Source organism: Daucus carota, chromosome 1, assembly GCF_001625215.2.
Source record: "Daucus carota subsp. sativus chromosome 1, DH1 v3.0, whole genome shotgun sequence".
Lineage (NCBI taxonomy): Eukaryota > Viridiplantae > Streptophyta > Magnoliopsida > Apiales > Apiaceae > Daucus > Daucus carota.
In genome coordinates, this window is record NC_030381.2 from 53,777,370 (window position 1) to 53,794,275 (window position 16,906).

Here is a 16,906-nt window from a genome sequence, read left to right on the forward strand (position 1 = left end):
GAATCCAAATCTTGTATTTTTAAAATATCTTCTATTTTTGGTATTTCAGCCAACTCAACCCATCCATCATTAACTTAAATCAATTCACATATTTTTGTTTGTGTAAATCTAGTCCAAATTTCCAGATAACCTTAAGATATTCTAAATTATTTTAAATCAAATCCTACCTTATTTAAAAAGAACACATAACAAAATCGTATATTATATGTTAATAATTAAAGAAAGATCTAATAAAACTTTTTGTAGAATCTTGTATCTATTAAATAAACTTAATTAAATATTTGATTTATCTTACCCTTAAAATTTTTAGTAGAATCTTAAAGTATTTATTAAAAACTTAATCATATAGTTAAAAAAAGTTATATTAAATTATATATATATATATATATTGTTAATGGAACCTTTATTACAATATCAATAAAATTACTAAAAAAACTCTAATACACATAAAATATATTTAATATTAAAATAGTAGAATAGTAGAATTATAGTGAAACACTTAATAGTATCTTAATATTATCAATGTGACACTGAGCAGAGAAGAGTATCAATAAATTTTTTACTAAAATCTTAATTTACTAGAATCAAATACACATTAGAAATATATCATAAATCTTGATTATCAAAATAGAAAGTTTAATACATCAGTAAGTAGAATCTTCATTAATGTATCTCTAAATGATTTTAATTTTAATTAAATTTTTTTATTTGAGAAGATCATATAACAAAACTATATAATATATATGACCAAATAATGAAACACCTAATAAATTTTTTAAATAGAATCTTAATGTACTTATTAAAATACATATAAATTATATTCAATTAAATTTTTTATTGATGTACCACCTAATAAATTTAATAATGAAACACCTAATAATTTTTTTAGTGGAATCTTCGTTGATGTACCACTAAATTATATTCAAATAAATTCTATTTTATTTGAAAAGAACACATAACAAATTTATATGTTGAATATGATCAACTAACGAGACACTCAAAAAAATTTTAGTGGAATCTCAATGCACTTATTACTTACACTTGATCACGTTATTTACAGAATTATATTAACTTTTATATTGTTGGTAGAACACTTATTATAATTTTAATAATATAATATTAAAAATGTCTCACACACAATAATATTATATTAAAAAAATCTTGCTAGGTGTTCTAATATGTTAAATCAGATAATAAAAAAAATCTATTAACTATGTTCGAAAGTGTTTAAATGCCTTTTACCAATATTCATTAAGTATTCTATAATAAAGAAAAAGTATTTTTAATGCATCAATTAGTAGAATCGTATATAAAAAATTTAATGCATCAATTAGTAGAATCGTAATTAATGTATCATTAAAATTAGTTTTATAAAATTAAATTTTACTTTAAAGAACACATAATAAAAGGGTTTTATATCAAACTGGCCACCCATTTCGTCAAAAAATCTCACTTGACCCACCCAAAAAATTTCGGACTCATTTAAGCCACTATAAACCAAATATATATCATTTTACCCACTTCATTATTCATACCTTTTTAATTACTTAATTATTTATAAAAAATTAACCGTTTATTCTTTTACTACAAAACCACTTCGAGTACTTTCATAATAGTTCCTGATATTTATTAAAATAATTTGGGAATTTCTAAAGCAACATAGCCATGTAGTTAAATAAAATATATAGTTATAGATATAGTTATATGATCATCCTAGATATGTTGCTTTAGGAATTCCCAAATTATTTTGATAAATCCTAGGGACTATTATCAAAGTACTCGAAGTGGTTTTGCAATAAAAAAACAAACGGTTGATTTTTTATAAATGTTTAAGTAAAGAGCTATGAATAGTGATGATATATATTTTGTTTATAGTGGCTTACATGAGTCCGAAATTTTTTGGGTGGGTCAGGTGAGATTTTTTGACGAAAAGGGTGGGCAGTTTGATATAAATCATAGTATATTATATATAACCAGCTAAATGAAACACCTAATAAAATATATTTATTATGGATAGAAAACTTAAGAGAATCTTAGTAAAATAATAAATGATGAAAATGTTTTACAAAGTATCTTTGAATATTTTGTACAAAGTCTTCTAATATTTTAAATCTTCTAGGGATTCTGGAAGTAGTAAATAATGAAAATATTTTACTAAGATTCCGTTAAGTGTTTTTTTATATTTCAATTAAGAGAAGGATATATATGGAGCATTATCTATAAATTTTATGTTTTAATTGAGAAAAAATACAGAAGATACAGAAGCATTAAATCAAAGATAAGGAAAATATGAAAGCATTAAATATGAATCTCAATAAATACGGATAAAATACCTAAAAGAATCTTAGTAACATAATAAAAAATAAAAATAGTAAAATATTTTAAATCTTTTATGTAATCTAGAATTAGTAAAGAATGAAAATATTTTACCAATGGATATTTTACTAAGATTCTGTGAAGTGTTTTCCATATTTCATTTAAGAGAAGAATATGAAAAACACATAGAAAGATATAGAAGCATTAAATTAAAGATAGGGAAGATATGAAAGCATTATATAAGAATCTCAATATATATGGTAATAAATTGTCATTGATTTCTTGTTTTTCGATGGTACAGAAATACCCCCAACATCACTAGATTTGATTGATTTTGTAAAGATATTACTGCCTCCGTCCCTTTTTACATGTCCATTTTGACTTTTGACCAATCAAAATGACTTTATTTTGACTGAACTTTACATGTATCAAATAACTGAGAAAAATAATAAAAATTATATCAATAGAAAGTATATTTAGTTTATTTTAATATGCAACTTTCAGATTTTAAAAATAATGAGTAGATAATTTGTAATGTTTAGTCAAAAATTAGTCAATTTGACTCCTCGAAATGCAAAATGGACATGTAAAAAGGGACGGAGGGAGTATTTCAGAATATAATTATAGTAAGATTCTTAATCAACGGCAGATGTATGAGTTCTCTCGGTTCTCTTGATAGTATGAGTTCTCCCAGGATCTTACTCCTATATATATATATATATATATATATATATATATATATTATGTGTTTAATGTAAAGTATATATATTGAAATATTATGAATTATTATGTATGAATATTAACATTTTACTTAATTTTATATGCCCAATACAGAATTTATATTCATTTCATCAATATTTTTCTCAGTTATTGTGCATTTAAAAATCTCAATATAATAAAAATATAAAATATAAATGATAAGTTGAATGATTGTATACAATTAAGTTAACATGTTTCACCTGTTTATTGTATTAGACGAAAGTTGTAAAACCCTTTTTTATGTTCCTAAATTTAAAAAAAATCAATCATCACATTTTTTTTATAGATATATAATTTTTATTTAATTTTATTTTTTAAATACCCGAATTAGACCCGAACCCGAACCGAAACCCGAAAAAACCCGACGGATCGGATCCGGATCTTCATTTTTCAGACCCGGACCCGAACCCGACCCGACCCGACCCGAAATATAATGGATCGGATCTGGATCTCAAGAAATCCGACCCGACCCGACCCGTTGCCATCCCTAGGGACCAGAGTTGATTACAACTGACCTCTCATTTACCCCGTGAATGGCCGTGATCACTGATAGAAAAACACGTCGAAAGTGTATTCTCTGGATTCTAATATTAACCCCATATTCACCTTCATTTATCCAAACAATAAAAATATAAAAAATAATAAAAAAATCACCCCCACTCTGCACTTTCCATTTCGTGCCAAAAAAACTTAAAATAAATGGAAGCACCACCAACAGCACAACCATCACAACTACTAGTAGTATATAATCGCACTCGTACAAATTTGTCGTATTCAAAATCTCATCATATTCCTAGGGTTTTAACTTCAAATTACAACTTCATAAATTCATCAAATTCACTAAATATTCGATTTATTTTGAAGAATCGTAGGTATAATTTCGTTTTACTCACTCGTAGCAGCACGATTAAAGCTTCATTATCATTAATAATCGAGTTATTCTTGAAAGTTACTTATTTGAGTAGTGTTTCGTTATGCTTTTAGCTGTGTATGCGATGTTAGTTTTCGATTAGTTTCGTGATCGGTTTGGTAATATATGATATGATCTGCTCAAGTAAATGTGGTTTAGTTAGTTGATTAGTGTTTTGTTATGCTTCTAGGAGTGTATGCGATATTACTATATTAGAGTTCGAGCAGTTTCGTGATCGGTTTAGTAATATATGATATGATCTGCTCAAGGAAATTTGGTTTAGTATTTGTTATGCTTTTAGTAGTGTATGTGATGTTAGTTCTCGAGTTGTTTCGTGTTCGGTTTGGTAAAATATGATATGATCTGCTCAGGAAATTTGGTTTAGTTATTTGATTAGTGTTTTGCTATGCTTTTAGCGGTGTATGTGATGTTAGTTTTCGATTGGTGTTGTGATCAGTTTGGTAATATATGATATAATCTGCTCAAGGAAATGTGATTTCCTTGTTTGATTAGTGTTTTGCTATGCTTTTAGGAGTGTATGTGATGTTAGTTTGCGGTTAGTGTTGTGATTGGTTTGGTAATATATGATATGACCCGCTCAAGGAAATGTGGTTTACTTATTTGATTAGTGTTTTGTTATGCTTCTGGTAGTGTGTGTGATGTTAGTTTTTGATTAGTGTCAAGATCGGTTTGGTAATGTATGATATGATCTACTCAAGGAAATGTGATTAATTTAGGTTTGTGTTTGAGTGAGATTAAAGTTCGGATGAGAAGGTGGAACTTAGTGTGTAGTAGCCTTTTGTTATGTGTGATCAAGTGGTTTCTACTGATATGACCAGTAAATACTAGTGAGTTGTGTCATATCGAAATATAAACTGTACTGCTACGACTAGTTGTTTGTAGTTGGTTGGAGTGATATTTGTACTGCTGTGACTAGTGATTTAGTGTTTTGTATCATTTTGAGTGCTGATATTTATTACAAATTAATAGCAGTAAATTTAATATGAATCGAAAACCATGATTGTTTAAAGAAATATGTGCATATATATATGAATTATACTTATTATTATATGACTAACACTGTGAGTATGATTGCTATACACGTGGTGCTACAGATAATGCTATTATAATAGCTTTGTACCGGAAGATAAAAGAAATGGTGTATTACATGAGTCAAGGAACTAACAAATGTTTATTTTATTCGAATAATATGCTGTGTTCTTTTTTTTGGATGAATTGATTTAAATTGGACTGTAGGAGTTTGTTTCCTAGTCTTTAAAGTTGCACATTATGTTAAGGAGGGAAGAGTGTGAGTACGACTGTAATTATTGGTTAAGAATCACCAAGGTTGTTTTGGATGAACTGAGTCTGAACCCTCTTGTATGCAGGAAGAAGGGTTTTGATAGAAGGCGGACTGGAGAGAGCTTTGTTGTGTCTAAGATGGGTGGAAATCAAGCTAGTGCATCAGGTTCAGATGTGAAATCGGGAGATATGGTTTTTGAACCTATTCTGGAGGAAGGAGTTTTTCGTTTTGATTGCTCTGCTGATGATAGGAATGCAGCATTTCCGAGTCATTCTTTTGTCAATCAGAAGAACAGGGAAACACCTTTGTTGACTACTAAAGGAAAACCATCATTTATCCCTACTTTTGAGTGTGCACATGGACAACAAATTGTTAATATCGAGGTTAGTTATTTGGCATAATTTGTCTAATCTCTTAACATCACCATGTAAAATGTGTCCATTTGTATGCACTTCTACTGATTTAATAGAAATCTATTTTTTATTCCAGCTTCCCGCAGGCACCACATTCTATGGAACAGGAGAAGTTAGCGGACAGCTTGAACGTACTGGGAAAAGGGTATAGTAGTTAAGTTGATTAAATTCACAAAACTGTTGTATAAGTTCATTAAGGATATAGTAATTTTGTTGTATTAGGTTTTTACCTGGAACACAGATGCTTGGGGTTATGGTTCTGGAACGACATCTTTGTACCAGTCACATCCTTGGGTTCTAGCTGTTCTTCCAGACGGAGAAGCACTGGGGGTTCTCGCCGACACAACAAGACGTTGTGAGGTTATCATAATATATCTCGTACAGTTGTTTACATGTATTGTGTAGACGCAAACTTTAATCTTAGCCAGCTTACTATATATATATATATATATATATATATATATATATATATTTTCTTTTGAGCAGATTGATTTACGGAAAGAATCAAGTATAAGGTTTTGTGCTCCATCATCATTTCCTGTCATTACTTTTGGTCCTTTGCCCTTACCAGTTGATGTTCTGGCATCATTTTCTCGTGCGGTCGGTAAGTTTTGTAACAGCATATTGAGGAATGTATACCAATTTTTTATGGTGCCTAACATGCTAGATGAGTTTAAAGCTGCATATGTTTTCACTTTTCACTATGAATAAGCTCAAATGCCATATTAGTTAAACGTGCACTCAAGTTCAGAATGTACTATGTAGATAAGTAGTAACTGTATTTTTGTTTGAGGCTATGGTAATATCGCTGACATGTGAGTTCTACTTTATTGTAGTCCTGGAATCTGTATAGTCCAAGGACAGTATTTGTTCCGTGTAATGAGTTTTATGATACCATACTCAAGATCATTCTGACATTCTCTTATAATATTCTATAATTATAGTAATCTTAGTATACTAGTGCTATTAAAATTCCATTGTTACAATACTACAGCTGTTTGGTTGTGTTCCAGGTCGTAATCATGTATGTCCAGTTATATTGCATGATGCTTTTTGTAATTTCAATCAAATATGGAAATATTCTAATGGACCCTTCCTACATAAATTCTAGTTCTTTTAGCATATTTTCCAATATATATAATGTGCATCTATGGCTGCATACACACAAGTATATGGTGTTTATATGCAAATAAATTGACCATCAAATTTCTTTCTAGGAACTGTTTTTATGCCCCCAAAGTGGTCACTGGGCTATCAGCAATGTCGTTGGAGCTATGACTCAGATGCACGAGTTCGTGAGGTGAGTCATTAGTCATTTATGTTATATATACTTGCCTCAATTTTTATTTTTATTTTTTTTGTTTTCACATATGTACATATATTTGTATCCAACTTCATTGATACTGCTTTTCAGTCATGTTTTCTATGTTTCTGGAGGAAATCATATTATTTTTTCCTGTGTGATTTTTTTCCATCTGGCGTCTGTCATGATTGCTGTCTTTTGATGTGCAATGCGAGCCTTTTCCTTTTTGCAAGTCATCTATTGAGCTAATGCACTTTCGTATAATCGTTAGCTGTATAAAATGTTAATCCTGCCTAGATATCCTGTTTGTGATGATCAATATAGCTTATATTCCATAGTATTGCGTTGCGTGCCTTTCTATTTTCTCACCCATTCACATGTCAGATCGCTAGAACATTCCGGGAAAAAGGCATACCTTGTGATGTCATATGGATGGATATCGACTACATGGATGAATTTCGTTGTTTCACTTTTGACAAGGTATGCTTTTATGACTTAAGCATGTTATGCATGTAAATTTTTACTTGGATCGAGAAAAAAAGACAGTGGAATTAACCTTATATCCCATATGGGGGACTAAAACAGCTAACTGCTCATTTATTCTCAGGAACGTTTCTCAAATCCACAATCATTAGTAAAAGATCTTCATGATACTGGTTTCAAAGCAATCTGGATGCTTGACCCAGGAATCAAACAAGAAGATGGTTATTTTGTTCATGACAGTGGTACTGAAAAGGACATCTGGACCCAGACAGCTGATGGAAGGCCTTTTGTGGGTAAGTTTCTATATGCATTCACATTGAACATGTAATCTGGTTCTTACATTGCCAAGTTTTATTGGTCGCTTCTAGGGGATGTATGGCCTGGGCCTTGTGTCTTCCCTGACTTTACACAATCAAAAGCTCGTTTGTGGTGGTCAAATTTAGTTAAAGATTTTACTGAATATGGTGTGGATGGTATATGGAATGATATGAATGAGCCTGCTGTCTTCAAGGTAGAGTTGAGCAAATTTTTGTATTCCATTTTTCCATATAACTGCTTGATCTTTATCTCATCTATCCTTTTTCAGACGGTAACAAAGACCATGCCTGAGAGTAATGTTCACAGGGGAGATGCTGAACTTGGAGGGTGTCAAAGTCATGCACATTATCACAATGTATATTTTTTCTGTCTTTTGCTGCTCTTTTAATTTACTAAATTGTTCATCATGGGCAGGTGTCTTATGGTAGGATATTTATGACTTTATGTTGATAACAGGAATTCTGTAGTCCTTTAGCCAGTTTCAGTTCTTTATATAGGTATATGGCATGCTGATGGCGAGATCGACATATGAAGGCATGATGTTAGCTAATAGGAGTAAGCGTCCATTTGTTCTCACCCGAGCTGGATATGTTGGTAGTCAAAGATATGCAGCAACATGGACCGGAGATAATCTATCAACTTGGGAGCATCTACATATGAGCATATCTATGGTTCTTCAACTGGTAATCAGTTTCTTTTTAACTGCCTGATGATTAATGCAATGGAGCTGGATGGGGATTGTTTCATAACTTTCTTTCGTAAGCTTTGTTTTTAAAAAATATCAATGCAACTTGTAAACATTGTCCAGGAGTTATTTATACATATACATATGATTATGGGTTAAATGGATTTAGTCTGACTTGCAAACTATCGATCAAGTTCTAAATGCTTCCGTCACATAATGGGCTGATGGTAACCATTCTATTTGTACTTTCTTATTTGGTTACTAACTAATGCATTAAAGGGGTTTGCCTAGCGTGAACATGAATAGCTGTTGATGACTTCTGATCATTGTTGATCACAGGGGTATATCTGGATATAACAAGGGAATCATAGTTGTAAATATTTGTAGGGTTCTATGAGAGAATTTGTTGTTTCAGTCAAGTTGAATTTACTGGTTCTGCAGATAGCTTTTGCATTTCAAATAATTCTTCTAATATTTAATTTTATTACAGGGAATTAGTGGTCAGCCACTTGCAGGGCCAGATATTGGTGGATTTGCTGGAAATGCTACGCCAAAGCTCTTTGGGAGATGGATGGGTGTTGGTGCTATGTTTCCATTCTGCCGTGGGCATTCCGAAAAGGGCACCTCTGACCATGAGCCTTGGTCTTTCGGAGAAGAGGTTTGCACTGCTGTTACAAAGATAGCTACACTTCTTTCAGATCAAGTGTGATTATATTTGAATGTCTCAAATCCCTATACCTGAGTGACAGAATATAATACATCCTGTATTTTTTCACCGACTGAGTTGGTAGCATTTGACAAATCATCAATGATTCTAAAGGATAAGAATTTTAGCAATACTAGTATGAATCAGCACACACGATTATAGTTATATCCTCTCAAGTAGTTTATCATAGTTACTTCAGAGTTTATCATAAACAGAACTAATCCTATATTTCATACACGACTTCAGTTATATCCTCCCAAGTCTCAAGTAGTTTATCATAGTTACTTTAGAGTTTATCACAAACAGAACTAATCCTATATTCTGTTTGATTGCTCTGCTTCCCTCTCATTTGGGGTTGACTCTGCATTAAAAGAAAAACACTGCGTATAGTTTTTTCAAGATTTACAAATTTACATATAACAAAATCTAGCAATTTATGATATTGATTAGTTTGAGGGTGATATAGTAAATTGCTGGTGCTTCGTGCCATCAAGCTGATACATGAGGGATCCAACATGAATATCATCCGTACTGGATGTAATCATTAAGTGTTCTTTGTGCACGTTAACTACAGGACTTGTGCTTTCCATTTCTGTTGGTGGAGAAAGATATCCATGCACATTATTAAACAAAATAACACAATCACTAGTTAGAAACAATGTCACCTCAATTGACATGTGCCATGATTTTGTTTTAATTCACATCAATCTGTTATCAATTTATCATGAACGATGGTGCTAAGTATAACTTTCTTTACTGTTACAGTGCGAAGAAGTTTGTCGATTAGCATTGAGAAGGCGCTACCGCCTTCTACCACACATATACACCCTCTTTTATTTGGCACACACCAAGGGTATTCCAGTGGCAACTCCTACATTCTTCATCGGTGAGCTCTTTTGCTATCAAGTTGATTTCCATGGATTCCGGTTCATCTGTATGTGGTTTCCTTGTATGGCGATCTGTGTATTTGTAAATACTTGCTGCAGATTCGAAAGATCCCAAGTTAAGAGCAATTGAGAACTCCTTTATGTTAGGATCCCTTCTCATATATGCAAGGTCCGCATTCTTTTCCTCAGGTTACACAGATAAAAATGTTTTTAGAGTATCTTGCATGTTCTAAATTCTGATTTCGTTATCTACCCTTTATGTTGTTACCCTGTAGCAAATTACATTAACTTGACCATGGGATTTAGTACGATATGCTTTCAGTTAAGCAAAACCGAATGAAATATTGACCTATAGATCGAGTTAATTTGCCTAATAAAAAATTTGTGTATATTTTTCGGGGTCATAGGTCTTAATCATTGAAATCTGACATTCATCGTACTGACCACTGTCCTTTAACATACATTTGATAAACTTTCTCTCTTTCATCATACTTACTGTTTCTACTCAGAGTGCAAATTATTTCAAGCGCCAGTAGGCAGTAGCTGTTGCAAATAGCCTGTGGAATCTTACAACAATGAAATCTATTATGCCACTGAATATGTAAAATAATTATTATAATCTGTATAATACACATAAAATACTTCTCCAGATGTGATAAGCTGCATCAGTAAATATGCAAGTATATATGAATCCAGATAGTGGCACAATGTGGTTATCATTTTAGAAACAAGTGCCTATTGGTGACCCTGTAGGCTGTAGAGACTGAAGGGGGTGAAAGAATCTTCCTTTCAATGCATATTTATGATGTTATCTTGAGATTGCTATTTTTTTTTTTAAATTGCATCATGACACATGTTTTTGTTTTTTTATTATTTTTTTAGGTTAGTAGTACATTGATGATTGATAGTATTATTTGTGGAGAGCTCTAGAAGTTCTAATTTTATGTAGGCGTTATTTATTGGAAAAATTGGTTGCAAGTGTTTTTCTTTGAAGAAACTGTACTTTATGTTTGATCTTTATTATAAAAGGATATATATAATGAAATAACTTTGGTTTTGTGATAGCAGCACAATGCATGATCACGGGGTAAATCAGTTGCAGCATACACTACCAGAAGGCATATGGATGAGTTTTGACTTTGATGATTCACATCCGGTATCGTTTAAAACAGTAAAAGCATATCATGTCTTTCATGTAGCAGCCTTAAACAAATTTTGAAATCTTACATATTTATGCATATATCAGGATTTACCAGCTCTCTATTTGCAAGGTGGATCAATTATTCCTGTTGGTCATCCTCATCAACATGCTGGTGAAGCAGATCCAAGTGATGATTTATCAATTCTCATTGCTTTAGATGAAAATGGTACTTTAATTTCTTCTAGTATTAAAGAAGTTCTCTTTGAATTAGTAAATATAGAAATCTATTAGATACAGTCAAAAAGTGGGCGTTGTCCTGTTATCTCACAATATTGAGAAATAATGCCCCAATACCACATCCTGAAAAAATGGTCCTAAATATCACTCTGAAATGCTACTTTAACTTGTGTTACCCATGTTTGGAAGTTTAACACTCAAAATGCAACATTGCCTAGCATTTTCACGATTCTTTTTAACTGAAAATGCTACTTTAAGTTGGGTTTTCAGCTCAAAACGCTACTTCAAGTCGGGTCTTGAAAAAATAAATAAAAAACATTACACGATCTAGCGTTTTGGATTGAAATTAAAACATAGCACGAACTAGTGTTTTTAGAGTGATATTTGGGGCCATTTTCCAGGATGTGATATTTGAGGCATTACTTCTCAAAAATGTGATAAAGGGGGCCTTTTCTATTAAAAAGTTTTAATATAGGTGTATCAACGCCATAATCCCATATAAACCTTTTCACAATTATTTTTAACTAGAGCATCATGTCAAATATGATTTTTGTTGTAATACAAGCCGTTTAAGGCATCTTGGTATTTTTTATATCTTCATGTTTTTTATTTTAAAGACTCGATCTTTGTTCTGGAAACTTGGTCTTTAACCATTTGTTCAATTTGAAGGCCTATGTTACAGGAAAGTCCAAAGTAGTTATCTGTGAAATATCTTGTTAATATATTGCAGACTTGTTTCTTGACTTGATCAATTAGGTAGTCAACATAGCGTTCTCGGTACTTATAGACTGTATTTCCTATTAATACTCTTGTGCAATACAATTTAAGTGCAGTTAGAGTATAGATTCAATTTTCTGGTTTGCAGGAAAGGCTCAAGGTGTTCTTTATGAAGATGACGGTGATGGATATGAATACACCGAAGGAGGGTATCTCTTAACTACATATGTTGCTGAGCTTCAGTCTTCAGTTGTTACTATAAGAGTTTCCAAATCTGAGGGGTTGTGGAAGAGGCCAAAACGTCGTTTACATGTACACTTATTGCTCGGTAGAGGTGCTATGGTATGTGTGTGCCAATATAGCATAATAGTACAAGACCTGAAAATAGATAACTGGTTCATAAACTTGTTTCGGTTTAATATTTATATGTTCTTCTAACAGCTTGATGCATATGGAGTAGATGGAGATGTTATACAAATCACCATGCCTTCAGAAGCCGAAGTGTCTGATTTAGTATCTGCAAGTCATAAGAAGTTCACTAGTCGACTTGGTAATACCCATTCCTACATCTGCTCTTTTAAGGGTTATAAAATTGATCCTCCGTGTACTTGTTAAAGTTCCAATTTGTTATTGAGACTCCATTAGGCTTCTTTTCTAGCTCATATGGCTACAAGTTCAGTCCAGTAACCCCCCAACTGATATCTTTATAAGTTGGGAAAGCTTATAAAATATCGTTTACCTTTAAGTTTATTACATAAAAAAGTAATACTAATATATATATTTTTTTAAACTTCGAACCAAACTTTTGTAAGTTATTTACCAAACACTTATTGAAGTTACTAATAACAGTTGGGAGGCTTATACTAAGTAGTAATTCGGTAAATCGAGTTACTAAACATTTGATTTCTGAATACATATTCAATGCCTCTTAGTTGCCCTCGAACTTGTAGAATCCTCTTGATCATTGATTAATCAGATTCTGCTCTTCAAGCAAGATATTTGACTTATGTGGCAAGTCCTGCTGTTTCCTAATTATCCAAATTTGAATGCAGAAACTGCTAGGCAAATTCCGGATGTGGAAAAAGTTTCTGAAGGGAAAGGAGTAGAACTTTCTAGGACTCCCGTGGAACTGAAAAGTGGTGATTGGGTCCTTAAAGTGGTTCCTTGGATAGGGGGGAGGATCCTTTCCATGGAGCATATTCCTTCTGGTAATGTTGAGTTACATATTAAATATACATTTACACAACTACATATCATTGTTATTATTATTGTAGTTTGCCTCCCAATTTTCTTTGACCTTACTGTTATTTTATATCCATCTTTTGGTATCAGCATGTCCATTTACTAACTTTTCCGTAGCCTAATCAGGAGCATAAATTTATTCTGAAAATGTTCAAAATTTTAAGAAGAGTATTGCTTTACTGTCTAATCCAAGACTATCACCTGACAGTAGAGAATTACCTTCCATCTTAATGTTATAAAAACCCAAATTATATGACACCAGGTATATACAAAAAGATTTCTCATTGCCTGAAACATCTGTACTTTATTGTCTTAGACATTACGTGAACCCTTTTTAAAAGCTATAGATTCCCATCTTTAAAACGGCAGTCCTTAGTCATATAGCGATTTTCTGCTGTGACAGGAACTCAATGGCTTCACAGTCGGGTCGATATTGATGGGTATGAAGAGTATAGTGGAATGGAGTACCGGTCTGCTGGATGTTCGGAGGAGTATAGTGTTATTGAGTGAGTCAAACCCTTAACTGCCTTGAAAATTTAGTAACTTCAGTAGCATTGCATGACAACAAATATGGCATACTATTGCTTGTTATTTATAAAATGTTGCCACTTGCCAGACACTTGCACACACAAAAGCTTCTGACTTGTGTTTGAAGACATATAGCCTACTGAAAAGCAACTATATATACTTATTGCCACTTCTCCTTCCTATACATCTCTCGTGTCTTTTTACATGCGCTCCAAGTACTATACATTATCAGATCGGATTCAATAAAGATGGGTTTACTGGGTGCTACTTTAGAGGTTAGTTTAGGATACAAAGATTTTGCTGGGTTCTGCTTGGTATTATGTAATTACTAGTTAACTAAAGTATTGTTACTAGATTTGTTTAGAATGGAACTGCCACTTTAATTAGTCGACAATAATGAAAAAAATTATGTGTTCAGTGATTTTGAAAAAGCTGAAAAGATGTTCATTGAACAAAAAAGCTCACTAAAACAAATCTGTACATACTGGTTCGACTTTAGATCTTTCCTATTGGGGATCTTCCTTCTTTAACCCTTCACCCATCCTTCTTTGTTGTTAATTATCTCCTCGTCACCACAAACAGCGAGGGACTTCCTGGGTCGTAGGGGCCATATTAGATATTAAGCATATTAGAATTCTTAATTTTGCAACAAGGCGGCATCCTGAATCCCATCACGTACTATTCGTAGGATAATTGTGCAACTTTTTGTAATGAAGAACAATGAAACGTGTTATTCATTCAGTTCTGGATGTACATTCTCATGGTCATACTCATACATCATTATATACTAATTAAGGCATTAAATGCTTTAGGGTTCACTACAACTGGAAGTAGTATTTATACATTATTTTTTGGATCTGTTAGTTTATGTATTCTGATGTTCTTTCTTTTGCAGTCGTGATCTTGAACAGGCTGGAGAAGTGGAGTCTCTTTCATTAGAAGGCGATGTTGGCGGTGGATTGGTTATTGAACGGATGATATCTTTACCTAAAGATGATCCAAAAGTTGTCCAGATCAATTCAAGCATTGTAGCTCGCAGTGTTGGTGCTGGTTCTGGAGGATTTTCAAGGTTTGGTCTTTAACTATCATATGTGGTATATAGTTTTAACATCTCATTTGACTTGACTTTACATATTATGTAGGCTTGTTTGCTTGAGGGTGCACCCTACGTTTAGCCTTTTTCACCCCACAGAATCATATGTCTCATTTGTTTCCGTTGATGGATCTAAGCATGATTGTTGGCCAACTTCCAGTGAGCAGAGCTATGAAGGAGACCTTCGGCCTAATGGTACATATAATCATTTTCTTGATAATTTGTACAAACCATTACAACTCACAATTTTTGGCGAAGTGCTCTTTATTGTGTTTGTCCATGTGACTCAAAGATACATGCTCTAAAAATTCTCAAATACGAATATTTAGGAACCAAGTTTCATTCTATTCCCGTTCCAACAATTTTTCTTAACTATCAATTTGCTGAAGTTCTTCACTGTTTTACTTGAATATCAACTTCAGGCGAGTGGATGCTTGTGGATAAATGCCTTGGTGTGGCTTTAGTGAACAAATTCGATGTCAGTCAGGTTTACAAGTGCCTCATACACTGGGGAACTGGTACAGTTAACTTGGAGCTTTGGTCCGAGGATAGGCCTGTATCAAAAAAGTCGCCTCTGACTATTTCTCACAATTACGAGGTGAGAGGAGTCTAGTAGCTTAGCAGAAATGTAAACCCGCAGAAGGAATCTAATTGCATTCAAATATGTACTTCAAAATCTTTTATTGAGATCCTGACATGTGGTTTCCCTATTAATACCGTAGTATGTAACATTAGTCTTTATCTCGTATCAAACGCATATGATTTGGTGCACATGACTGAAGACTTTGTGAGCTTCAACTCTCTCCCTTTGGTTTGGTTTGTTTGCTGTGAATGAGAAACACTTGAAAATTTATGAATTTGTCATTCATACAAATTCATGGGTAATACAAGTAGACATGAATCTGAGAATATATTTACTTGAGCTAAATATAAATTAAAACAAAATAAATTAGATACAATTTTGTTGGGTGCAATAATATTTGATTACTGTGCGTCCTTTCGGTACTTGAATTGTTAGCTTCCTTTGAACTTATCGAAAAAAGGTAGCCGCAATTAAAATGGTTATACTTTATTCTTTTTATTTTTGGTAACAGAATCATCCGGACTATTTAATTTGATTCACGTAATCCTGGCAGACTTAAACAACGCATATCTGGAGGAATCAATTGCAGTGACTATTTGTTTTTTGTTTTTTTTTAAATAATCGTACTTGCATTAAATGAAAGCGCTTGGCTAACCAGTTTCCGGTACAGTTTAGAAAATTCAAATGTTCACGTAAGAAAATTTGATATTCTATTTACTTTTGTATTGTATTATTTATATTTTTTTAATAATATTAAAATAATAAAAAATCACAAATTTGTTCTTAAATATAAAATTGGTTGATTTTAGTTAGGAGACTAATTTTAATTTGAAAATTAGTGTGTATGCAGGGACGCTTGTTAATTGTTATTATTTGTGGGATGAAGTCAATTAAAAAATATTTTATACTTGATTAAAATTTGATAAAAAAAGTTATTATATGTTCTCCCACATTTTTTGAAATAAAATAATATTTTATTATAAATATAAAATTTGAAAAATAAATTAAAAGTAAATATATAATTAGTATTTAGTAAGATTTTGAATAGTTTTTGTATGTATATACTGATACTTAGGGTCATGTTCCAGAGAGAACCATTAGATAGAGAACCATAGAACCTTTACCTTATTAGGTAAGGGTTCTGCAGCAGAACTTAAGTATAATTTGGGGTTCTGCAGCAGAACTTCACAAAAAAAATGTCAATATCTATGAATTATATTTTTAAATTATTTTTGAACACACACAACAATGAAAAAACATGAAAAAAACATGTATTTAGATT

At 32.2% G+C, this 16,906-nt stretch overlaps 1 protein-coding gene across 2 annotated transcripts; it reads left to right on the top strand.

Moving 5' to 3' along the window:
- Window positions 1–3,734: 3,734 nt before the first annotated feature.
- On the top strand, window positions 3,735–15,915 carry LOC108204306 (uncharacterized). Of its 2 annotated transcripts, none has more exons than XM_017373675.2 (23): window positions 3,735–3,947; window positions 5,374–5,671; window positions 5,778–5,846; window positions 5,924–6,061; window positions 6,188–6,305; window positions 6,919–7,001; window positions 7,389–7,484; window positions 7,612–7,780; window positions 7,856–7,998; window positions 8,074–8,160; window positions 8,303–8,488; window positions 8,981–9,148; window positions 9,962–10,082; window positions 10,183–10,252; window positions 11,152–11,239; window positions 11,330–11,450; window positions 12,327–12,520; window positions 12,620–12,728; window positions 13,231–13,386; window positions 13,824–13,926; window positions 14,844–15,017; window positions 15,091–15,236; window positions 15,464–15,915. In XM_017373675.2, exons 1-23 carry the CDS (start codon window positions 3,775–3,777, stop codon window positions 15,652–15,654), a joined length of 3,201 nt encoding a protein of 1,066 aa, XP_017229164.1. In that variant the 5' UTR covers window positions 3,735–3,774; the 3' UTR covers window positions 15,655–15,915. The 2 variants fall into 2 exon arrangements, with proteins under 2 accessions (XP_017229164.1, XP_063942167.1); XM_064086097.1 differs by having other exon boundaries at window positions 3,759–3,947; window positions 11,149–11,239.
- Window positions 15,916–16,906: the final 991 nt, after the last annotated feature.